Source organism: Bos grunniens, chromosome X (assembly GCF_055505025.1).
Source record: "Bos grunniens cultivar Pamir isolate PY7600 chromosome X, Bosgru_T2T1.0, whole genome shotgun sequence".
Taxonomy (NCBI): domain Eukaryota; kingdom Metazoa; phylum Chordata; class Mammalia; order Artiodactyla; family Bovidae; genus Bos; species Bos grunniens.
The window spans coordinates 28,795,856-28,820,548 of NC_141194.1; the positions used below are offsets into that span (position 1 = coordinate 28,795,856).

At 42.7% G+C, this 24,693-nt stretch overlaps 2 protein-coding genes across 8 annotated transcripts in view; both read left to right on the forward strand.

The window, feature by feature from the left end:
• LOC147340067 (melanoma-associated antigen B4-like) overlaps window positions 1-2,415 on the forward strand; it is a 49,605-nt gene extending 47,190 nt beyond the window's left edge. Inside the window, exon 2 of the mRNA XM_086388417.1 lies at window positions 673-2,415. Coding sequence (XP_086244543.1) covers window positions 734-1,921 — 1,188 coding nt within the window. The 5' untranslated portion in view covers window positions 673-733 and the 3' untranslated portion in view covers window positions 1,922-2,415. The remainder of the gene's footprint in view (window positions 1-672) is intronic.
• A 7,261-nt stretch (window positions 2,416-9,676) lies between these two features.
• The window catches only part of LOC147340070 (melanoma-associated antigen B1-like), a 42,979-nt gene continuing 27,962 nt past the window's right edge, over window positions 9,677-24,693 (forward strand). The window contains exons 1-4 of one of the 7 annotated variants that reach the window (XR_015159206.1): window positions 9,695-10,287; window positions 13,143-13,336; window positions 13,835-13,895; window positions 15,505-15,863. The gene's annotated coding sequence lies outside the window, so the exon portion shown is untranslated. Of the gene's footprint in view, window positions 10,288-13,142; window positions 13,337-13,834; window positions 13,896-15,504; window positions 15,864-23,940; window positions 24,013-24,693 lie in introns of those variants that run through there. The other 6 variants (XM_086388410.1, XM_086388413.1, XM_086388411.1 and 3 more) reach the window with 6 other exon arrangements.

Consider the following 24,693-nt stretch of genomic DNA (forward strand, 5'->3'; position numbering starts at 1 on the left):
AAATTGATGAACCTGAGTGAGGACTCAGTGCATCCATCCCACCCTTGGATTTCAGCCCAGGAAATCTCAGGGAAGGGCTGTGAGGCTGAGCCCCTTCTTTACTGTTCTATACGAAGTCTGCAGGAGGGGAAATGTCTAGTCTGAAGGTGCAGACACCAGTCCACAAATGTATAATGGTGCCCAACATTTTAAGGAGCCAAGGTAAGGACCCTGAATGATGATCCCAGTGAACTCAGGATAGAAAAGACCCTAATGAGCTCTCAGCACTGGTTATCTATCTCCGGGCAGGGAGGTGGTATGAGGCATTCCTTCACTTACCTCTGGATCATGGGGAGGTCTGAAGTGCCTACATCAGAGTAGCAGAGGGAAGGGTGCCAAGGCTCCGCCAGGACTTGAAGTGATAATACTGAAGTAGAACTTAGAAAACCCCACTGCTGGCACCTGCTGTCACCTGAGTAAATCCAGAGGAGGGCTGAGAGGATGCAGAGGAAAAGTAAGGCCTCTGTTCTTCCTCTGTGGGATTCTGTGGGAACAGGCTGAGCAGGAAAACAGGAGCCTTGTGGGTTCCTAGAGCAGTGTCCTCAAGGACACCTGCAGAGGCGGCCTTTGATTAAGCCAAGTAAGAGTCTCCCTGTTTTAGGTGCTCATGTCACCTCTTTCTCCATCCTCCAGGTGCCTGAATCTCCTGTGTATTGGCCCAGACTCCTGCCTGCGGTTCCTGGCCACAGCCATCATGCCCCATGGGCAGAAGAGTAAGCACTGTGCTCGTGAGAAACGTCGCCAGGCCCGAGCTGAGACCCAGGGTCTTCATGATCAGGCTACCACATCTAGGGGAGAAGAGACCACCTCCTCTTCCCCTCCTGATTCAGAGAGCACTCCCTCAAGCTGGTCTGCTGCTGGCACCGCCACGGAGCCTCAGGGAGCCCAAGGCACCACCAGTGCTGCTGCAGGTGCTATACGCAAAAGATCTGGTGTCAGTGGCATAGCATGCACAAGATCTGCAGTGCCTGGCACAGCATGCTCAAGATCTGGTGTAGGTGCCGAGGGACAAGTTCAGGAAGGTGAAAATTCCTCCCAAGCCTCAGCTGCTGCTGCGAGCTCTCACAGAGATCTTCTGACCAGGAAGGCAGAGATATTGGTGCAGTACATGCTGTTTAAGTATAAGATGAGGGAGCTCATTAAGAGGTCCGAAATGCTGCAGGAAATTAATAGAAGGTACAAGGAACAATTCCCTGAGATCCTTAGCAGGGCCTCCGAGCGCATGGAGCTGGTGTTTGGCCTGGTGCTGAAGGAAGTCAGACCCAACAGTCACTGCTATACCCTGGTGAGCCACCTAGATCTCAGCGCCAGTGAGTCTATGAGAGGTGACTTGGGGCTGCCGAAGAATGGTCTTCTGATGCCTCTGCTGGGTGTCATCTACCTGAATGGCAACCACGCCCCTGAGGAGAAGATCTGGAAGTTCCTGAATATGCTGGGCATCTATGATGGAAGAAGTCACTTCATCTTTGGAGAGCCCAGGAAGCTCATCACAGAAGATCTGGTGCGGGAAGAGTACCTGGAGTACCGCCAGGTGCCCGGCAGCGATCCCCCTCGCTATGAGTTCCTGTGTGGTCCTAAAGCGCTCACAGAAACCAGCAAGACGAAAGTCCTGCAGTTTTTGGCCAAGGTCAAGGATTCGGTCCATCCTGCCTTGCAGCCGCAATATGAAGAGGCTTGGAGAGAGGAAGTAGAGAGCACCGGAGCCAGAGGTGCAGCCAGGGCTGGCACTTCTGCCTCAACCAGGCCTGGCACTGCTGCCTCAGCCTCTGCTGGCACTTCTGCCACAGTCAGGCCTGGCACTGCTGCCTCAGCCAGCGCTGGCCCTTCTGCTTCAGCCACTGCACGCCCCAGGGCCGCATCCAGCCGCTCATCTCGCCCCTAGTGTGATCTGAAGCCTGTTGTTCACTTTGTGGCTGGACAAGCCGGTCAACCTGTGTTCCTGATATGCATCAGTAACTTCTTGTCTTTATTTCCCCCAATTTTCAGTTGTTAAAACTTTTCAACAGAAAGGTCATTTAGAGTCATGATATAAGTATATGAATAACATGGGTCACACACACTTTGCTGTTTGTCAAATTTAGGAGTAAGAATTTTGTTTTCTCAAATAAGTATTGGAAATCCTCACATCACTTTTGTGATCCAGGATGAGAATAACATCACTTTAGGATGAGGGTGTCCTTAGAAATGTGAAAGACACCACGCTAATAGAGGCTTAGAACATTGATACATTGTTAGGGAGATAGCTGAAATTTCCTCAGATTTTGGCTGGCTTTACTCTCTGCTTAGTCTCCCTTTTTGTAAATGTAAAAGACACATACTTGCCTCTGCTTATGGTTTATGGTTTTCAAGAATGAGAATATAAATTATAGCAAATGATTTATTCGTGGCTCTTCTTTTACACAAACGTTGACAATCTGCTCTTAAGAAGTCTTCATGCTTCTACTGGTGATGTTTAGTCAAAAAAAGTCCTAGCCTCTGTCCACTCATTATAGTTTCTCAGAGATGCTGTCATTGAATGGAAGAGGCTGAGATACTCTCTACTTCAGGAAGAACAAGAAAGAAGCAGGGTAAAGAGGGGTTGGAGAGAACATATTATTTTGGTTTCATTGCTAAGTGGAATTTTGGCTGATTGGGGAGGTTGGGTCTTTTGTTTTTTCCTCACTTGGAACACTGCATAGTTTCTGACATCTGATAGATTGAAAAAAGAATCCAGCTGATGTAACATCTGAGGTCAAGATAATCATAGTAATAACTGCTGTTGCTCCTAATTTCTCAATAGAACAGGTGACGTGACAGAAGCTTTCCATAAATACTTATATTCCACCAATCTGACAAGAAAGGGCTTATCGAACTTACTTCACAGGGGAGAGCCCAAGGCTCATAGAGTTATGGTTTGGATTTGTGCTGAAATACATAGGGCTGGTAAATGACAGCTGGCAATAGACTCCTGCTCTACACTACTTTACCCACTCCAGTGTTCTTGCCTGGAGAATCCCAGGGACAGGGGAGCCTGGTGGGCTGCCGTCTATGGGGTCCCACTGAGTCAGACACGACTGAAGCGACTTAGCAGTAGCAGCTACACTACTTTAGCACTCATACTGTTGTTCTCCTCACAACCTGAGACATACCCTTGTCTTTGTTCTTTAACAAGTCCTTTTAACATTTGACATTTCCTTTTCCTTATATATTTATTATTTATTTATTTATTTGCTGTGCTGGATCTTAGTTGCTGCACGTGTGGTCTAGTTCCCTGACCAGGGAGCGAACCTGGGCCCCCTGCATTGGGAGCCTGGAGTCCTAGCCATTGGACCACCAGGAAAGTCCCCACCCTGTATCTTTTATTTCAGTGCTTTTCTCAGTACTCCAAAATTTGTCCTAGGTGATAGCAAAGAATGCCCTCATGCTCAAGCTACTGGATCAAAATGTGTAGCCAGAGCAGTAAGAATACCAGATATACTTAACCAACGATATGTATCCCTTATTCATTACTCATAGATAAGTGAATGAAACAATATTCAGGGACAGTACAAGCATGTACATTGGCCATGTTAGATAACCTCTGAAGAGCAAGGAGTCTCCATATCATCCTTACAGTCTCTTCCCTGTGGAAAGTAAACCTATCAGAACAGAAATGACATGAGAATCTTCACCTGGCTGATGAGATAGATTGATCTACTTTTTTCTCCCTAAAGGACTGCCACCTGTCCTGGGACTCCCGCCTTGGACTATAGCTTCTCCATCTCCCGTCACTCCTGGGACAGGGACCCATTCTCTGTAGCACTGCAGAGCAAACATAGCTCAGGAGTTTGTAGACATGTGGAATTTCCCCAAAGACCTTTAATCCAAGACACAGAAAGCAAGATGAGGGCCCCAGGTAGGAGGATTGAGGAGAGCAACACCTAAGAATATGGGGGATGGTGGTCACTGGGACAGCATTCTCTTCTGATCTCAGACACAGAGGAATTCAGAACTGGTGGGCTTAGCCTATTAGCCTTAGCATAGCCTCACTTATTCTTCAGGTGTGTCAAACTCCCTTCACTGTGCCACTTAGGCCTGGTGACATGGTGAGTCCTACTCACTTCCTCCCAGAGGATCACATGGAGGTAAGGAACCTCATCCTGATCAAAGGGAGCAGCCAAAGCTCAGCAGAAGGATGATTTCCACGTTGTGCCAGAAGTCAAGGTAAGGACCCTGAATTCTTGAAAAGACCACTAGCCTCAAAACAGTGGGGGCAGAACATATTCCTTCCACTCCTGTTAGCCTCAGAAGACCATGGCCTGTGGTGGGCCTAGGAGGCAAACTCCTCTTCTTCCTCAGGGATCAGGAAACTAGTGGCCTGGGTGGAGAAGCTTTAAGGCAAGTCAGGGAATGTTTCCAGTTGGGGAATATTTCCAGGTTCTTTCCAAGACAGTGAGGACAGCAAAGATCGTGGGAACACAAATACCAGGATGGCCACACAGTATGTTCCCTACTCTCAGCCTAGAAGGCCTCAGGCAGATTTACCAGGCCAAGGGGCCCTTCAGCTCTGACGGAGGAGTAGCAGGAAAGTTAAGGTTTGGTCTGATGGTGAGTTCACATGTCAATAGAAGGGGCAGTCTTGGGCTTGGCTGAGAGTCAAATTTGGGACCCTGATTTGGGCCCCTGAGAGGAACCATCTGTCATTCCCAAGGAGCTTGCCACAGCTTTCATTCTTGTGAGACTATGGGGAGGGGTGGCTAGATAAGGCCACTCTTACTTCCTCCTCCAGGCTCACAGGGAGGTATCGGTCTTACTATGAGGAGACAGGCCTCAGGTCAAGAAGGAAGGGATTCCCCAGGCCCCACCAGAAGTCAAATTGTGAAGCCCGAGTGGAGACTGAGGGGTCTATTCATCCCTGAATAGAAGGAACAAAGGAGAGTCCTGCCCTCCCCTTTGATGTCAGTTCTAGAAAGCTCAGGGGAAGACTGTCAGGCAAGGCTCTCCCTCACGTATTATACCAGGCCTTCTTCTTATACCAGGCCTTCTTCTTCTTGTTGAATTGCTAAGTCATGTCTGACTTTCTTGTGACTCCATGGACTGTAGGCCGCCAGGCTCCTTTGTCCATGGGATATTCCAAGGAAGAATTTGAGGCTGGGTTGCCATTTCCTCCTCCAGGGGATCTTCCTGACCCAGAGACTGAGTCTGCGTCTCCTGCAGCTCCTATATCTCAGGCAGATCCTTTCCTGCTGAGCCATCAGGGAAGCCCTATATCAGGCCTAAGGGAGGTGAGATCTTCGTTGCAAAGTATAGCCACCAGTCCTGAGAAGGGAGGGATATGGTTGGTGCCTGCCAGGCACTGTGGCAGATGGCTTTACAGTTACTACCACATGCCACCAGTCCTTCCAGACAGGGCTTGTCAAACTCCCTTCACAGTTAAAGAGCCTGAGGCACTCTCAGAGAGTTTAATGATGTGACAAACTTTTCCATGGCTGTTTAAGTGACAGGGATGGCCATAAGCCCTTGATTTGAGTTAGTCTAAAGCTCACCCTCTCACTCCTGCAAGCCTGATCTGACCTTATGCCCTTAATTCCCTTTTTATTCTCCTTACTGTGAAATGTATGAAGCATTAAGAAGAGGAACTCTCAGGTCCAACTATTATATTTTAATACATAGCCAGAGCAATAATAATAATAATGCCAAAATAAATGTGACATATGAAGAGAAGAAAAAAGAGATAGTGTTTGCTAACAATAGGATCATCTGTCCATACATATGAGGGTTCAGAAATCTTAAAAGATCTGAACGTTTTAACTTTCAGATAAGCTTATAAGATCAGTAAGGGACGCAAAAAAATCATCTCACAGCCATTCCTTTGTATAAAAAATATCTATTAGATCTAAAATATAAAGTTTATTTATTAGAACAGAGATTGTCTGAGAAGTCTGGCTGAAGGAGAGAAGGGACAGGTTACCACGTTTTGTTTCTCTCATAGGTCTCTGCCTGGGCCCCCTTACTTATGCCATGGATTTCCTATCTCTTATCACTCCTAGGACAGGGATTCCTTCTCTGCAAGGTCCGCAGTAGAGAAAGTACTTAGGGCCTTTCAGGAATGTGGCATTTCCCAAGAAAGCTTTAATCAAAGGGGCAAGGGCCTTTAGGAAGACACCCATGCAACTGGACTGAGGAATGCAACGCCCCAGAATATTAGGTGTAAGAAGGCTTCAGGCAGAGCTCTCAAGCTGAACATCTCTTTTCTCTGTTGTCTCAGTACAGTTGTCAGGGACGTGAGACCTTTGGTCTAAGGAGGGCAATCTCAGGTCAGAGTAGGAATTGTCAAATATATATGTGAAGCCCCTTAAAAAGAAGTGAAAGAAATAGCCACCCAGAACCACTGGGGTTCTGTAGTGTCCACTTGCTGCTGTCAGCCCTTGGAGGTCCTGAATTCCATCATAGGATGAGGTAGAGAGAGGCCTTGAGAGCTGAGAAATACAGAGTGCTACCGCCGTGGGCAGGGCACATTCCAGAACCAAGTCTGCCAGCTCCTCCCACATAGTGACATCCAGGGAAGATCCTTCATCTTGAGGTTGAAAAGAGAAGTAAGTATTTCAAGTAATTGAGTGCCAAGGTGGATCTGAAGGGAACACATTTTATGTCTTGTTTTGTTCTTGCTTGACCTCAGTAACTGGGAAATGTATCTTTTTCTGTTTAGGGCTTTCTTTTTGGCACTATTGAAATACCCTTCTTGTAATTGAAGGTTAATTTGACTTCCGTATTTGTGTTTATGAACAAAGTATATCCCATTTATTGCTGTATTTCAATATAAGCCGTGTCCGACTCTGTGCGACCCCAGAGACGGCAGCCCACCAGGCTCCCCCGTCCCTGGGATTCTCCAGGCAAGAACACTGGAGTGGGTTGCCGTTTCCTTCTCCAATGCATGAAAGTGAAAAGTGAAAGTGAAGTCGCTCAGTCGTGTCTGACCCTCAGCGACCCCATGGACTGCAGCCTACCAGGCTTCTCCGTCCATGGGATTTTCCAGGCGAGAGTACTGGAGTTGGGTGCCATCGCCTTCTCCTTAAGTGAAGTCAGACAAAGACAAATATCACATCACTCAAATGTGGTGTGATAGAATTCTATTACTATACACTGTCCCATCTCTCTCTTGTGAATGGATAAATGGCACATCAGCCTGTCATCACAGGTAAGTGTTTTCTCTTAAAGTAACAATGTTTTCAGTACTTTATTATAAATATGACTGAAATAGCAAAGGATATAAAAATTTAAGTGATCCATTCATTACTATAAATGCTTGGCTACCATGAAGCAATCCTATCAGTTACACTAGGCTACTATAAAGCAATCATATTGCTGCTTCTTCATTATCGATGCTTGAATCATTATACCTGTAACTAACTATGAATTGCTTTTCACATTATTTTTTCATTGTTGATATTTAGTGTTTTGCATCTATAGTCTTTTTGTCATATAAGGCAATATATTTATATGACAATATATGTAATATTGTCAATAAGGCAATTGTCAGTTCTTGCAAATGCATGCTGTAAATTTATAATATTGATAAATACAGTCCTGTGAATATATTTTCTCTTAAGATTTTCTTAATAATATTTTGTTTTCTCTAGCTTACATTATTGTAAGAATACAATAGCTAATACTTATAGCTATGTCAACTAGAAAGAAAGGAATACATCAAGGTTGTGTATTGTCACCCTGCTTATTTAACTTATATGCAGAGTACATCTTGCAAAATGCTTGGCTGGATGAAGCACAAGCTGGAATCAAGATTGCAGGGAGAAATATCAATAACCTAGGATTCGCAGATGATACCATCCTTATGGCAGAAAGCAAAGAAGAACTAAAGAGCCTCGATGAAAGTGAAAGAGAAGAGAAAAAGCTGGCTTAAAACTCAACATTCAAAAACCAAATATCATGGCATCCGGTCCCATCACTTCATGGCAAATAGATGGAGAAACAATGTAAACGGTGAGAGACTTCATTTTGGGGGGCTCCAAGATCACTGCACATGGTGACTGCATGTGCATGTGCAGTTGCTTTTCACTTGGTATAATGTTTCAGTTATGCAAGATGAACCAATTCCAGAGATCTGCTGGGTAACATTGTGCCTATATTTAACATTACTGTATTGTGTGCCTAAATATTTAAGTGAGTAGATCTGATGTTAAGTGGTTTTAACACAGCAATCATTTGAAAAGTTGATTGTCTTGCTCCCTCTCCAGGACAGAGGAAGATGATTAAGTGCAAGCATTTAGAGAACTCTTTTATAATGTTAGTGAGAATGTTGATGGGTGCAACCATCGTGGAAAACAATATTGAGGTTCCTCAAAAAATTAAAAATTGAATTACCGTATGATTCAGCTAGCCCACTTCTGGGTTTTAATCCAAAAAAATTAAAATTAGACTCTCCAAGAGATATTTTCATTCCTGTATTTGTTGCAGGATTATTCACAATAACCAATACAGGGAAGCAGCCTAAATGTCCGTTGATGTATCAATGGATAGATATATGATATATATATATCATGGAGTGTTGTGTGTGTGTGTGTGTGTGTGTGCGTCCTCAGTCACTCAGTTGTGTTTGATTCTTAGAGAGCCCATGGACTGCAGCTCACCAGGCCTCCCTGCCCTTCACTCTCTCCAAGAGTTTTCTCAAACTCATGTCTATTGAGTCAGTGATGTGATCCAACCATCTCGCCTTCTGCTGCCCCTTCTCTTCCGGCCCTCAATCTTTCATTCCTAGCGTCAGGGTCTTTCCCAATGAGTCGGCTCTTTCCATCAGGTGGCCAAAGTATTGGAGTCAGATTCAGCATCAGTCCTTCCAATAAATATTCAGGGTCGATTTCCTTTAGGATGGACTGGCTTGATCTCCTTGCTATCCAAGAGACTCTCAAGAGTCTTCTCCAAGATCACAGTTTGAAAGCATCAGTTCTTCATCACTCAATCTTCTTTATGGTCCAACTCTCACATCCATACATGACTACTGGGAAAACGATAGATTTGACTACAGGGACCTTTGTCGGCAAACTGATATCTCCATTTTTTAATACACTGTCTCGCTTTGGAGCCTTAGTTAAAAGCAGAGCCTTCAGCGAGAGGTCATTTCAAGGGAAGTTGCCTGGTGGGCTAGAGAGACAGTGGGAGTGGTGAGCAAGGCCAGATCCTCAGATGGAGGGCCTCAGAGAATCTACAGTCTCCTGGACTGGTGACCTTTACCCTGGGTTGAGGGAGCCAGAGACCTCTCCTTAAGGACCTACTTGATTATTTTATCTTGTGTGTAACTGGGCAAATTCTAGACAAGTTCTAGATTTTTTGTTGGTGCTTAAATACGTGGACATATTCATTATTTAGATGAAAGGGTATCTGGGAGGGAAGATACTGATCAATGACAAATTTCTAAGAACTCTGAGTTGTTTCCAATGGGGAAAGATTCTACCTCAAGCACATTCCATGTCATATCCTCTGGTGTGAATGTTATATGATTGTCCTTGCTAGGCAACATTTTAATTCACTGTGATTATCTTTGTCTTGGAGTTTGGGTAATGTGCTGGAGTTCAGGGGGCTAGTGAAACAGCATGTGAAACAATTAACCAGCTTAAACTGGTTTGACCTTTTCGAATAGATTGTTGATTAATCACACCTTGAGTCATTTTACAAAGAAGGAACTGCATGTGTCCAAGAAGGAACACATGACCTCAGGATGACCCCGGAGCCAAGCTCTTCAGTCTGCAAAACTCAGAGAAGAGAAATATTGCCCTGGGCCATTTACAAAGTGAGAAGTCCTTGAGGAGGAAAACCTGGCTTCCTGTAACCTGAGTAGCTGAAACAGACTAATTGAAGACTAGCCAATTACCTTTCAAGTTAGAAATTCCCCTGACCCCTTAGATTGCACCCAGGCTCCTGGATTGAAGAGAGATTTGATACCTTGCCTCCTGCATTGATTGGCCTTGCAGTAAAGCTCTTTTCTCTAAAGCTCTTGCCCTAAGTATTGACTTCTCTGAGCATCGGGCTTGAGCCCATGTTCCCTTAGTCTGGGCAGCCTTGTTGAGGTTTAGGACTTGTGACCATCTGCTTGATGCACTGTAGCCCCTGGTGGGCCCTCAACAGCAACCCTGAGTGCCTACTTATACTGAGTTTGTCTAGAGAGTTGGCTCTCGGGTTCCTGTTTGCTAGCCATGGCACTCTGGGCTCCTCTGGCTTCTGGGGCTCCTTTCACTTTTAAGGAAGGAAACAGCTCCTGGATCAGACATCTTTGGGGTGAGTAAACTCCTTAAAATATGCCTATAACTAAATGTGCTATATGAAGTTAGAATGTGCCTGTAGTCTAATAATCTCATCAGGACTGCGTGTTAGAGAGGATGAGATGGTTGGATGGCATCACTGACTCAATGGGCATGAGTTTGAGCAAACCCAAGAAGAAAGTGAAGGACAAGGGAAGCCTGGTATGCTGCAGTCCATTGGGTTGCACAGAGTCAGATGTGACGAACTGATTGAAGAACAACACCACCACTGTGGGTTAGAGTCCCACCTAGGAGAGTTTCTTCTGTCTGATTAGAATCCTAAGGCTACAGTCCTGGGTTAAAGACCCACCCTAAGAGGACAGTGTCAGAGGTTAGCGCTACTGAGGTGCTCAAATGATTGGGTTAGAGGTCTGAACACTGGCTTAAGGTTCCAGGCCTTTGGATTTAATTGCCTATATTTGTCTGTGTCTGACTGTTTTATGTATTGGGATTGGCTAATAGGAGTTGGCTATGGGATGAATGTGGCAAGACTTTATTCAACCTGTAGTTAATGAGGGTCCTCTGAATCGGGAGATAAAACACCTTGCTCCTGGACTGGAAACCTTGCTTTATGGAGGTGATGGGGGTTTTCCCCTTTGCCTAAGGTGACAGCACAGAGGTATTGTTACAGATGGATATTCTTTGAAAAAAAAATTATTGGAGATATGTTGATTTACAATCTTGTGTTAGTTTCAGGTGTACAGCAAAGTGATTCAGTTACACATATATTCAATCTTTTCCAGATTCTTTTCCCATATAGGCTATTAGAGAATATTGAGTATAGGAGGTCCTGTTCAGTTATCTATTTTCTATGTTGGTTGTATGTGTATGTTCATCTCAAGCTTCTAATGTATCCTTGCCCACAAAGTTCTCCTTTGGTAACCCTAAATCTGTTTCAAATTGTGCGAGTCTGTTTCTGTTTTGTAAATAAGTCCATTAGTGTCATTTAAGAAAATTAGATTTTCCTGTGAGCAATATACTACGGTATTTGTCTTTGACTTACTCAGACAATCTCTAGGTCCATCCATGTTGCTGAAAATGGCATTCTTTCATTCTTTCTTATGGCTGAGTATTCTTCCATTGTATTTATGTATCACATCTTTTTCATCTGTTGATGGACCTTTAGGTTGTTTCCATGTCTTGGTTCTTGTAAACAGTGCTGCAAGGAACATGGGGGTGCTTGCTCCTATTCAAATTATGGTTTTCTTCAGATATATGCCCAGGTAGTCTATTTTTTTTAATTTATTGGAGTATAGTTTTACAATGTTGTGTTAGTTTTAGGAATATAGCAAAGTAGTACTGTTACACACATACACACACACACACACACATACACACATATATATATATATAAATTCATTTTCAATTTCTTTTCTCATATAGGTTATCACAGAATATTGATTAGAGTTCCCTGTGCTATGTAGGAGGTCCTTATTGGTTATATATTTTATATATAGGGGTGTATGTATGTTGATCCCAAGCTCCTGATTTATCCCTCCCTCACTACATTTCCCCTTTAGTACCCATAAGTTCGTTTTCAGGATCTGTAAGTTTTCTGTTTTGTATTATGTTCATTTTATCACTTTTTAAAATTAGATTCCACATATGAAGGATATATTTGTCTTTAACTTACTTCACTTAATATGACAGTCCCTAGGTCCATCCATGTTGCTGCAAATGGCATTCTTTCCTATGGCTGAGTAATATTCCTTTGTATTTCTGGACCACATGTTTATCTACTCCTCTGTTGATGGACATTTAGTTTGCTCCCATGTCTTGGGTATTGTAAATATTGCTGCAATTTACATTGGGGTGATTGTTCCATTTTCGAATTATGATTTTCTCAGGATATATGCTCAGGAGTCAGATTGCTGGATATTATGGTAGTATTATTTTTCTATTGTGTTTTATTGAGTATAATTAATTTAAAATGTTGTGTTAGTTTCAGGTGTATAACAGAGTGATTCAGTTATACATACACATATTCACTCATTTTCAGATTGTTTTGTCATACAGGTTACTACAGATTACTGAGTAGAGTTCCCTGTGTTATACAGTAGGCGCTTTGGGGTTATTGCTATTATGTATATATATCTTAGTTGTAGATGTGGGCTTCCCAAGTGGCACAGTGGTAAAGAATCACCTGCTAATGCAGGAGACACAAGAGAAGTGGGTTCAGTCCCTGGGTCAGGAAGATCCCCTAGAGCAGGAAATAGCAACTCACTCCAGTATTCTGACCTGGAAAATTCCATGGATGGAGGGTCCTGGTGGACTACAGTCCATGGAGTCACGAAGAGTCAGACACAACAGTCATGTATGTTTATCTCAGGCTCCTAAAGTATCCCTCCACCAACATTTCTCCACTGGTAATCATAAGCTTGTTTTTGATATCCATAAGTCGGTTTCTGTTTTGTAAATGAGTTTATTTGTGAAGTGAAATGAAAGTCACTGTCTTATCCAACTCTTTGCTACCCCATGGCCTATACAGTCCATGGAATTCTCCAGGCCAGGATACTGGAGTGGGTAGCCGTTCCCTTCTCCAGGGGGTCTTCCCAACCCAGGGATCAAAGCCAGGTCTCCCACATTGCAGGTAGATTCGTTACTAGCTGAGCCACCAGGGAGGCAAGTTCATTTGTGTCATTTTTTAAAAATTAGATTCCACTTACGAGTGATAACATATGCTATTTGTCTTTCTCTGTCTTACTTTATTAGTATGACATTCCCTAGGTCCATCCATGTTGCTGCACATGTAATTAATTAATTCTTTTTATGGCTGAATAATATCCTATTGTATATGTGTATGACATTTACTTTATTCATTCCTCTGTTAAGAGACATTTAGGTTACTTCCATATCTTTGCTGCGATTCATGGGGTCGCAAAGAGTTGGACACGACTGAGCAACTGAACTGAACTGATATCTTCGATAATGTAAATAGTGCTGCAATGAAGACTGAAGTGCATGTATATTTATGAATCATGGTTTTCTCTGGATATGTACCAGGAGTGGGATTGGTAAATCATATGGTAACTCTATTTTTCATTTTTCAAGGAACTTCCATAATGTTCTCCATAGTGACTGTGTCAATTTGCATTCCCACCAAGAGTGCAACAGTGTTCCCTTTTTTCCACACTCCATCATTTATTGTTTGCAGATTTGGGGATGATGACCATTCTGGCTGGTGTGAGGTGATACCTCATTGTACTTTTCATTTGCATTTTTCTGATACTTAGTGATGTTGAGCATCTTTTCATATGCTTTTTGGTCATCTGTATGTCTTCTTTGAAGGAATGTTTGTTTATACACTCTGCCTACTTTTTTATGGGATTGTTTGTTTGACACAGAGGTGCATGAGCTATTTATATATTTTGGAGATAATTGCACTGTTGTTTGCTTTGTTTGCAAATATTTCCTCTGATTCTGTGAGTTGTCTTTTTGTTTTTGGTTTCTTTTTGCTGTGTGGAAGCTTTTGACTTTAATTAAAGGTCACCTGTTTGTTTTTCTTTTTATTTTCATTACTCCAGGAGGTGGATCAAAAACCATTTTACTAAAAGAAAAAAATACTGCTGCAACTTGTGTCAAACAGTGAGTGTTCTGCCTAGGTTTTCCTCTGAGGGTTTTATAGAATCTGGGTTTACATTTCAGTCTTTCATCCATTTTGAGTTTATTTTTTTGTATGGTATTACAGAATGTTCTAAATTCATTATTTTACATGTAACTGTCCAGTTTTCAAGGCACCACTTATTGAAGAGACTGTCTTTTTTGGTTCACTAGTATTTTGTTCAGGATTTTTCCATCTGGGTTCTTCAGTGATATTGGCCTGTCATTTTCTTTTCTTTCTTTTTTTTTTTTTTTGTTTTCGTGCGTGCTTCTCTGTCTGGTTTTGCTCTCAGGGTGATGGTGGCCTCATAGAATGAGCTTGGGAGTGTTCCTCCCTCTGTAATTCTTTTTGGAAGAGGTTGATAGAATCTCTAAGTGTTTGTTTGAATTACCCGAGAAGCCCCCTGTTCCTGGACATTTTATTGGAAAATTTTAAATCACTCTTTCAGTACTTGTGATCCGTCTACTCACGTTCTCTATTTCTTCCTTGTTTAGTCTTGAAAGGCTGTACCTCTCTAAGAATCTGTGCTTTTCTTCTAGATTGTCCATTTTATTTGCATATAGTTGTTTGTAGTAGTCTCTTATGATACTTGGAGTTCCACACGAGTGTATTCTTAATGAAACCAGTCCTGATTACCTTGTAGTTGTGTGAGTATAAATGTAAGATGAGGGAGTATAAAGCAGGAAAAGTACCCTCAACCACCACACAGAAGAATGCACCGTAATCCAGCTAAGGAATTTCATACAATAGGGCACATTCTGGTGTTTCCTCACTAAAAAGTCTAGTCCTATTCTGTATCAGCCAGAATAGCAGGGAGGTAGTACTGAACTACTTTTATATATTTGTGCATGCGTGATGTTAAAAATGAAATTTTACCAGGAAAAATAGCCATTGGTTGTGGTCTTAAAGGCCATGGGCTACACAGAGGCCTTGGAGTGAATGTATTTCCCCTGGAAATTGCCCAGACATCTAGATTTGCTTGTCGGTGATCTCTGCTGGAGGGATAAAGTATTTAGGTCTTCTACCAGAAAGATTAAACCCCAGCATGCTCAGAAAGGAAGTGAGGAAATCGGTGTTTGAATGTGTGTGCTCCTGAATTGCTCTCTGAAAGTCAGCTCTGCCTGAGTCTAAGACAGCTTCCTCTTTCACTTTCTTCAATGGGATGCAATCACTCTCTCAGCCTCCTACTCACTAGATAAGTTTTTCTACATGGAGACTGAGACAGAGCCTGAACTTCTATAGGACCCTCCTCAGTAGACAAGCATGCCCTCAGCACATGGCCAGGCAGAAATACTAGGAGCCTGTGACCAAATGGGCTCCAGTCTTGGAACTGGTGGGACAGATTCCTTGGAAGCTGGGTAGCACATGTGCCTTTCAAGCTACAGTTTGACAACCACATATAATAATGGAAAACTTTTCAGGGTTCTTTAAGTGAACCCTCAGATCCAAGCTGGTCACCTTGAGACTATCCATTCTTCTCAGTGGTTTCTCCAGGGAACTCATACAGCCAACGCTTTCCAGAAACCAAACTAGGAGATGGAATTGGGTCCTAAATTAGGGGCGATGCCTCAAGTTTGCCCATTTTCTCCCTAGAGAGGAACAAAGCGCCCTGAGCCACAGATAGACAAGCCCTGAAGGCTTTCCTACAGCCTGAATGTAGGAATGAATGCAAGGGCTTTCCAGGGAGACATCAAGTTCCTGATAAGACTGCTGGTTGATGTCAACTTCAATCCATGAAGGCTGGGAAGAGGCAGCAAGCATTGGTTAAACACAGTAGGTCCAGGCTCTGTTTGCTGGCCAAAAGGTAAACTATTTTGAGCACTACAGTGGAAGAAATTGGTCAGTCAACTGCAGAGCTCAGTTTGGGCTGAGGAGTGGCCAGGAAGAGCCAAGACAGATGACCCAATAGTAATAAATTCCATCCAGGCACCAAAACACCAAACTTCAAGCAATAGCCTGAAAAGAGACATGTGAAGGAAACAAAGCCTCTGATAATCACCTTTCTTAAATACCAATTAATCCAACCTTGTCAGTGCTTATGTAACACTCCAGTCCTGGTGGTACAAAACTCTGGGACCTGGGATTATCATTTTCTATAGAATTTGAGACTCATTAACCAAATTGAGGATGATTTCCCACAAGCTTGAAGAATGTACAAAGATAAATGGGGGGATTGAAACATAAAGCATTGACCAGTTTAAAGTGGTTTTGCCTCCTTAAAACAGGTTGTTGATTAACCAAACCTTGAGTTATTTTTAGAGGCAGCACTATGCATGTGCCAAAAAGGAGCCTATGTTTCCAGGATGACTGCAGAACCCAGAGGATTCAGTCTATGGAACTCTCAGAGTAGGAATGTTGCCAGGGGAGAACTGTATGAAGTCCTTCAATATGGAAAATCTGGCTTCTAGCAGCATGAATAGCTTACATGAACTAATTCAAGACTAGCCAATTAGGTTCCAAGTTTGCAGTTCCCCTAAACCCTTTCATTTTACCTCAAACTCTGGATTGAGGAGGCAGATTTGGGAGCCCCACTTCCTGTCTTCTTGCTACTCCACCTTGGAATAAAGTTTGTCTCTCAAAAGCGTGTTCCATAGTATTGGCTTCTAGGTGCATCAGGCAGTGAACCCTTGCTGGGGAACACTAGTGACTGATAGGCCTGGAATTAGAGTCCTCTCTGAATTCCTCTAGATCCAACGCTGTTATACTCCTCTTGGCCTAAAGCAGAACTTGTGTTCCTTAACACTCAAATGTATCTTGGGATAAAAGCAAGGACTCTGGATATTTTCCAATACACTTCTTCAGGCACAAAGCCTTGAAGGCTACATCAATAAATGACATGAATAACGAAGAGAAACAGATGATAAGGACAGTAAGATCGTCTCTCTGTGCAGTGTCCAATAACCTCAATCAGAATAGTACAAAACCATCTTGGATGGCTTTTTTCCTTTAGAATTGTACTCATATCTCAGATATGGTGACTTGGGTTCTAGATCAGTGCAGTAAAGGTAAAATGGCCATAGAGTAAAGCATTAGGAATTTGGAGGGTTCCCAGTGCTTATAAAAGTTGTTAATCCTATTGTACACTTACTAGAAGATGTCTAAAAAATACACATAGCTTAATTTACAAATGTGTTACAATAGTAACAAAGACAACTGATCAGAGCACCATAAGAAATAAAATAAGGAAAGAGTTTAATATGTTTAAAGAATTAACAATATGTGGAACAGGGACCCCAAGTGAATACATGATGTTGGGAAAATGATGCTATAGATGTGTTCAATGAATGGTTACCATAAACTTTCAGTTTGTAACGAAACACAGTATTTGTGAAGCATGATTACATGCAGTAGAATGTTTGAAAAGTATGCCTGTCAATCAATTAAAACAAGTCATGAAAAGAGACTGACTCTGGCTTTTGAAAAGGATGGAGCAGCATTTTTCTCTGGGAGCACACCTCATTCTGCCCCCTGCCTTCTGTGTTATTTTCCCCATCTCAGGTTAAGTCTGGGACATGAAACTGTAAGGTTTGCATAAGGGACACTGCTCAAGAGTTTGCTGAGATGTGGTGTTCCCCAGGAATCTTTTAATCCAAGAGAGAGACAAAATTTGGGCCCCCATAAGTGGGGTCTGGAGAGAAAACCACCATAAAATACAGGTCATTCAGAGACCTGCCCAAACTTCCTCTCAGGCCTAGAATGCCCAGACAGGACATTCCCTCTTATAAGCTTTGTAGTTCTCTGTGAGTTCAAAGTCTCAGTCTAAGAAGAATGGCCTCAGTTCAGTAGAGGGAGAATCTCAGGTTGGAGGGTCAGGTCCCAGGACTGGCCAGGACCATGGTGAGGTGCCTGAGTGAAGAAAGAAGTATCACTAGACCCACAAATGAGGAGGCTTTACAGACCCCTGCCCCTATTCTTAACCCCAGAGGCTCCAGGCAGAGTTATAGGGATGGGAAGCCTCTTCATTTCTCTCTGATTTCAGCGAGGGAATGGATGGAACCTCAGTTCTGAGGATGGTGGCATCTTGGCCATCACCACTAGGAAGATGAGGACCATCAGTGCCCATGAGAGGGTCTCTCCCACCAAGGAGGAAGGCTCACAGAGTGGCGCTGCCCCTGTCAAGGAGAGATGCACAGAGAAGTGCCCTGATTCCCCACTAGGGACTCTGAGAGGTGAGGGCTTCGTTTGGGGGCAGGAGGACTCAAGTCCATAGTGCTAAGGGTCCTGGGCTCTGACAGACGGCATGGTGAGGACCCTAAGTGATGACCCAGGGACTGCTGAACGCTGAACGACGGGGTCCCCACAGAGCCCCGCCCCTTCCATTATCCCTCAGAGATCCTGCACAGGGCAGCCATAGCCGGAAGTGTCTCTGCAAAACTTCCGCGCTGGTGGCGAAGAGCTCGGACTGATGTTCAGCGTGTTCCTGTGGCTAAGAGTGGATTCCCAGGACTGATCTGTAGGCAAGGTGAGGACCTGAATGTGGACTCAAGGGACCATTCCCCCATCCTGTAACAAAGATAACGCCCAAAGTCTCATCTCTGAGATCAGCAGGGGACGGTTCCTACAACTCTCTTAGGCTGATTTCTTTGGTACATCTTGATCTAACACATTCTGTAAAGTAAGCGATTACTTGATTCTGTAAATGAAGGAAACCTAGGCCCTAACTCCAGTCACCGGGAGAGCGCCAAGTGCGAACCAGGCATGGGGCAGTAAAGATGGTGACACAAAGCAGCACCCATGCACTGAATTCCCGGAATTCTCCCCTGCCGAAACTCTTAAGAGATGAAACTTTGTTTGGAGGCTTGTGGACACAGTTCGGGAAAGGGAGGAGTGTCAGATTCTGAGAGATATGAAGATGGGGACTCTGAATGAGGACTGTAGAACACCCCGCCAGTCTTCTTCCCCCCGCCAACCCCACCCCTTCTGTCAGCTATCAGAGATCCTGGGTATCACAGCTTTGAGAGGTGAGGAAGAGAGGGCCCAAGCCACCGGATGTCCCAGTGTTCCTCCAGCAATTCTTCCCACACCAAATGAAGCTGAGCCAAATTCTGTACTTTGTGGCTGAAGATAGCATTCAGTGTTCTATAAGTAGTATAGAACGAGGCATCCCAGAGGGTGCACAGTGTATAATTCCTTGGGGTTTGTGTTCTGTATGAGGAATTTAAAGATAAATCTGTGTTCTTATGTTCTTGCTACTTTTCAAAGGTTGCTTCTAAAAGCTTATAATCTAAGTGTACCAATGACATCAGTCACACTGTTGTTTATCGGTCTTAAGGATAAGAGGTTTTCTGTTGTGTAAAACAAATGGGAACACTCTTACACTGTTGGTGGGAATGCAAACTAGTACAGCCACTATGGAGAACAGTGTGGAGATTCCGTAAAAAACTGGAAATAGAACTGCCTTATGATCCAGCAATCCCACTGCTGGGCATACACACTGAGGAAACCAGAAGGGAAAGAGACACGTGTACACCAATGTTCATCGCAGCACTGTTTATAATAGCCAGGACATGGAAGCAACCTAGATGTCCATCAGCAGATGAATGGATAAGAAAGCTGTGGTACATATACACAATGGAGTATTACTCAGCCATTAAAAAGAATACATTTGAATCAGTTCTAATGAGGTGGATGAAACTGGAGCCTATTATACAGAGTGAAGTAAGCCAGAAGGAAAAACACCAATACAGTATACTAACGCATATATATGGAATTTAGAAAGATGGTAACGATAACCCTGTGTACGAGACAGCAAAAGAGACACTGATGTATAGAACAGGCTTATGGACTCTGTGGGAGAGGGTGGGAAGATTTGGGAGAATGGCATTGAAACATGTGAAATGTCATGTATGAAACGAGATGCCAGTCCAGGTTCAATGCACGATGCTGGATGCTTGGGGCTGGTGCACTGGGACGACCCAGAGAGATGGTATGGTGAGGGAGGAGGGAGGAGGGTTCAGTATGGGGAACACATGTATACCTGTGGTGGATTCATTTTGATATTTGGCAGAACTAATACAATTATGTAAGGTTTAAAAATAAAATAAAATTAAAAAAAAAAACAAATGGGAAAGCTTCCATCTTATTTAATAAGCTGGTGCAAGATAGCATGGCATTACAATATGTTATTTCCTTGACAATATGAAAAAATTAAGCAGGGCAATATGTGGCATCAAGAAATAGAGGGAAAGTAAGATGGATGGTATTTTGTTTCCCCATGTTTTATAGTCTGTGTTTTACAAAATTATAAGTGACTGTATGCTTCATTAATTCAAAAATGTAAAATTAAATTCTAAGAAATTCATCCTCGTGCTCACAGGCTCATTTATTCCCTAAACAGTAATTTAACCTCTGCTCATAGAAGACTCCATGCTAATACTTGGAGAGCTGAGAAAAAGATCTAGCCACTGACCGTAAAATTATAGAGTCGAGAAGCAGCTGTCATGTAAAGGAAATGGTGACATGACAGCAGTCAAATGTGAATTCCCTCATGCAAGGGAGTGGTGGGCCTTGGGAAAGTATAAGTCTTCCGGTGGGAAGTAATTATAAGTTGAGTGCATGGCGGGCTGGATGAGGCTGTGGTAATCGTGACCAGGGACCAGCTTCTCACATGGTGGGATGCATAGTTTAAAGACAAAGCCTTGGATGGGAAACTGCCCTTAACAGTTACAGGCACACTTCACTCTGTTGCATGTTGCTTTATTGTATTTCACAGGTACTGCTTTTCTTTTCTTTGTTCTTTTTCTTTACCAAATTAAAAGTTTGTGTTAGTCAACCTTGCTTCCAGCAAGTCTTTCGGCTCCATGTTGCCAACACCGTTTGCTCACTTCATGTCTTTCTGTCACGTTTTGATACCTCTTGCAATGTTCACACCCTCAGCAGCAAAAATGATGGACTCAGCGAAGGCTCAGATAATGGTTACCATCTTTTTTCTTTTAGCAAAGAGGTGTTTTTAATTTAAGATATCTATATTGTTCTGAGGCATAATACTATTGCCCACTTAATAACCTACAGTATAGTATAAACATAAATTTTATGAAAGCACTGGGAAACCAAAAAATTCGTATGACTCAGCTGTGGTATGGACTTTCCTTTGGGGGTTGAGACCCAAACCTGCAGTATTTTCTGAGTCTGCCTGTGCTTTTGGAATTGTGAGTAAATCTGAGAAAAATCATGTAAAGCTGACATGGAATGTGTCGTGTGCTCTTATTCCAGTACAGGGAAACCCTATGGAGATTAGATGCTTTAATCATCTTGTCTTCTGTCTATGGAGTTTTTCAGAAATCAAGGTGGCTCTCCCCTGAGGTGGGATGATGCCTTGAAGCCACTGAACTGGCGCTCTCTGCCCTCGGTGGGGGAGCCAGAGCCCACGCCACTAAAAAATAATAATAATTGAAATCAAGTTATCTTGACTGTAGTTTGGCAAACAATAGGGAAGGAATAGACACTTGTGAGTGGTTAAATGAATGAAAGAGGGAGTGGTTTATGAAAAAGGGCAAGTGAGAGTTAGGTATGTTTGGGGCCCTTCAAACATTTTGGAGCTTTGTGTTACATCCACTGAGGGTGTCTACCTCATGGTGACCTTCAGTGGCATACTCTTAACTGGGATATGCTAGTTTTCCTTGCTAACCAGTATTTTTCTGATTTATTTATTGATGAGTTTGGAGATAAGTCTACTCCTGTGAAATGACCACCACAGTTTATGCCATAAACATATCCATTACCTCCAAAATTTCCCTCTCATCCTTTTTAAGGTTATTTTAATCGGAGTATAGTTGCTTTACAATATTGTGTTGGTTTCTGCCATACATCAACATGAATCGGCCATAGGTATACATATGTCCCCTCCCCCTTGAATATCCCCCCACCTCCCACTCCTTCCCACCTGTCTAGGTTTTCACAGAGCACCAGTTTGAGTTCTCTGCATCTCACAGCAAATCCCCATTGGCTGTCGATATTCCATATGGTAATGTGTATGTTTCAGTATTACTCTCGGTTTGTCCTTCCCTCTCGTCCAGCCCTGTCACCAAGTCTGTCCTCTATGTCTGCATCTCCATCCTGCCCTGCAAATACATTCATCAGTGCTATCTCCTAGATTCCATGTGTATGTGTCAGGATACGATGTTTATATTTCTCTTTCTGACTTTCTTCACTCTGTATAATAGGCCCTATGTTCACCCACTACATTGGAACTCACTGAAATATGGTCTTTTTATGGCTGAGTAGTACTTCATTGTATACAGAAACCAGAGCTTCTTTATCCATTCGGTGATGCACATCTAGGTTGGTTCTGTGGCCTATCTGTTGTAAACAGTGTGGCAATGAACATTGGAGTACATGTGTCTTATTCAGTTATGGTTTCCTAATGGTTTATGCACAGTAGTGGGATGGTTGAGTCATGTGGTAGTTAAGTCCGAATTTTTAAGGAAACTTCATACTCTTCTCCATAGAGGCTGTATGAATTTACATTCCCACAAACAATGCAAGAGAGTTCCCTTTTCTCCACACCCTCTCCAGCATTTATTGTTTATAGACTTTTTGATGATGGCCATTTTGACAGATGCTATCTCACCCTTTATGGTTTGTATCTGGGATAAGAACACTTACCATAAGGTTTGACCTCTTAGTGTACAGTATAGTATTCTTAACTATAAGCTCTATATTATATAGTAGATCCCTAGAACTTATTCATTTTATAAAATTAAACTTTGTAACTTTTCATTAATACTGAGAATTGGAATACTGCCTGCTGTATCAGTGAATAAACACTGTCAGTTATCGACAGTTGCAGCCACCACGGATGGTGAACCCTGAGGGAACACAGCATGTAAAAATACAGGATACGGGCCCCAGATATGTGAAGTTCATATCAAAGGAATGATTTCAGTGAGCCCCGATTCTTGCATCTTTCCATATATGGAAAAGTGCTAAATTCCTTAACCAGGGTTATCTGGTTTTCCTTCATTTATCTTAATCTTTTGATATTCAGACTACCTGTCCTTTGTTGCAAAACTTCTATGTAACCTGGCTCCTCCGCTCCCTTCTTTGGAGGAGTTCTCTCAGGGTTACTCGAGACGCTGCCTCCTGGGTTGAAGTCCTAAACGTTTGTACCAAAGAGAACATACCAGTCAGCTTTTTCTGTGATTTTTTTTTCTTTTAATTTATTTATTTTAATTGGAGGCTAATTACTTTACAATACTGTAGTGGCTTTTGCCATACATTGACATGAGTCAGCCATGGGTGTACATTGTTCCCTTTCCTGACTCCCACTCCCACCTCCCTCCCCATCCCATCTCTCAGGGTCATCCCAGTGCAACAGTCCTGAGCACCCTGTCTCATGCATAGGTTGTGAATGTTTTTTAAGTCTACAATTCCTTTGCATTCACCCTCCCATAGACCATGGCAACCACCACTCTACTCTGTTTTTGTGACTTTGGCCATTTTAGATTCTTCATATAAATGACATGCAGTATTTGTCCTTCTGTGTCTGGCTTATTTCACTGTAGCAGCAGGTTCTCTAGGTTTATCCATGCTGTAATAACTGGAGAGGTTAGCTTCTTTTTAAGGCTGAATGGTGTTCCATTATGTGTATATTTTGCACCTTCTTTATCCATTCATCTGTCACTGGACACCTAGGATGCTTCCCTTTCTTGGCCATTGTGAGTAGTGCTGCAATGAACATGGGAGTGCAGAGCTCTTTTTGAGGTCCTGATTTCAGTTCCTTTGGATAGTAGTGGAATTGCGGAAAGTATTATGAGTTATTTTTGAGTTTTTGAGGAACTGCTACACTCTTTTCCCTGTAAATTGGCTGTACCAATTTATATTCCTACCAGCAGTGTTGAATATGTACAGTTTACTAAGAAACTTGCAAACTGTCTGCCAAAGTGGCTCTACCATTTGCATCACCACTACCGAGGAATGAGAGTTCTTGTTGATTCACGTCCTTAGCAGCATTTGGTGTTGCCAGTCCTTTGAATGCTGGCCATTCTGAAAGGCATGTCATGGTATCTGCTTGTTTTTTTTAATTTGCAGTTCCCTAATGGTATATGATGTGGAGCATCTTTCCATATGCTTGTTTGGCATCTCGGTATCTTCCTGGGCAAGGTATCTATTCCTATCTTTTGTTCATTTTTTATTAGATGTTAGTTTTCTTCTTATTAATATTAAGAGTTCTTTGTATATTTTAGATTAGAGCCTTCATCAGACATGTTTTTTGCAAATATTTTCTCCCAGACTATGGCTCATCTTCTAGTTCTCTTGGTGTATTTTTATAGAGCAGAAGTTTAAAGGCACTGAAATCTAGCTTATCAATTATTTCTTTCATGGATCCCCATCACTTTTTTCTGTGATGATATTTTGTTGATTGGTTTGCTATGTGGCACATAGGATCTTCAACCAGGGTTTGAGCTCACAGCCCTTGCACTGGAGGCACAGTGTTTGTAAAATTTTAGCTTTTTTATTTTGTGTTGGGGTATAGCAAATTAACACTATTGTGACAGTTTTCAGGTAAACAGTGAAGGGACTCAGCCATACATATACACGTATCCACTCTCCCCCAAACTTCCATCAGTACTGCCACATAATATTAAGCAGAGTTCCCTGTGTTATACAGTACATCCTTGTTGCTTATCCATTTTAAATATAGCAGTGTGTACATGTCCATCAGAAATCCCCTAATTATCCCTGTCCCACATCGTTCCCCAGCGGCAACCATAAATTTGTTCTCTGAGACTGTAAGTCTTTCTATTTTGTAGTTAAATTCATTTGTATCATGTCTTTTTAAAT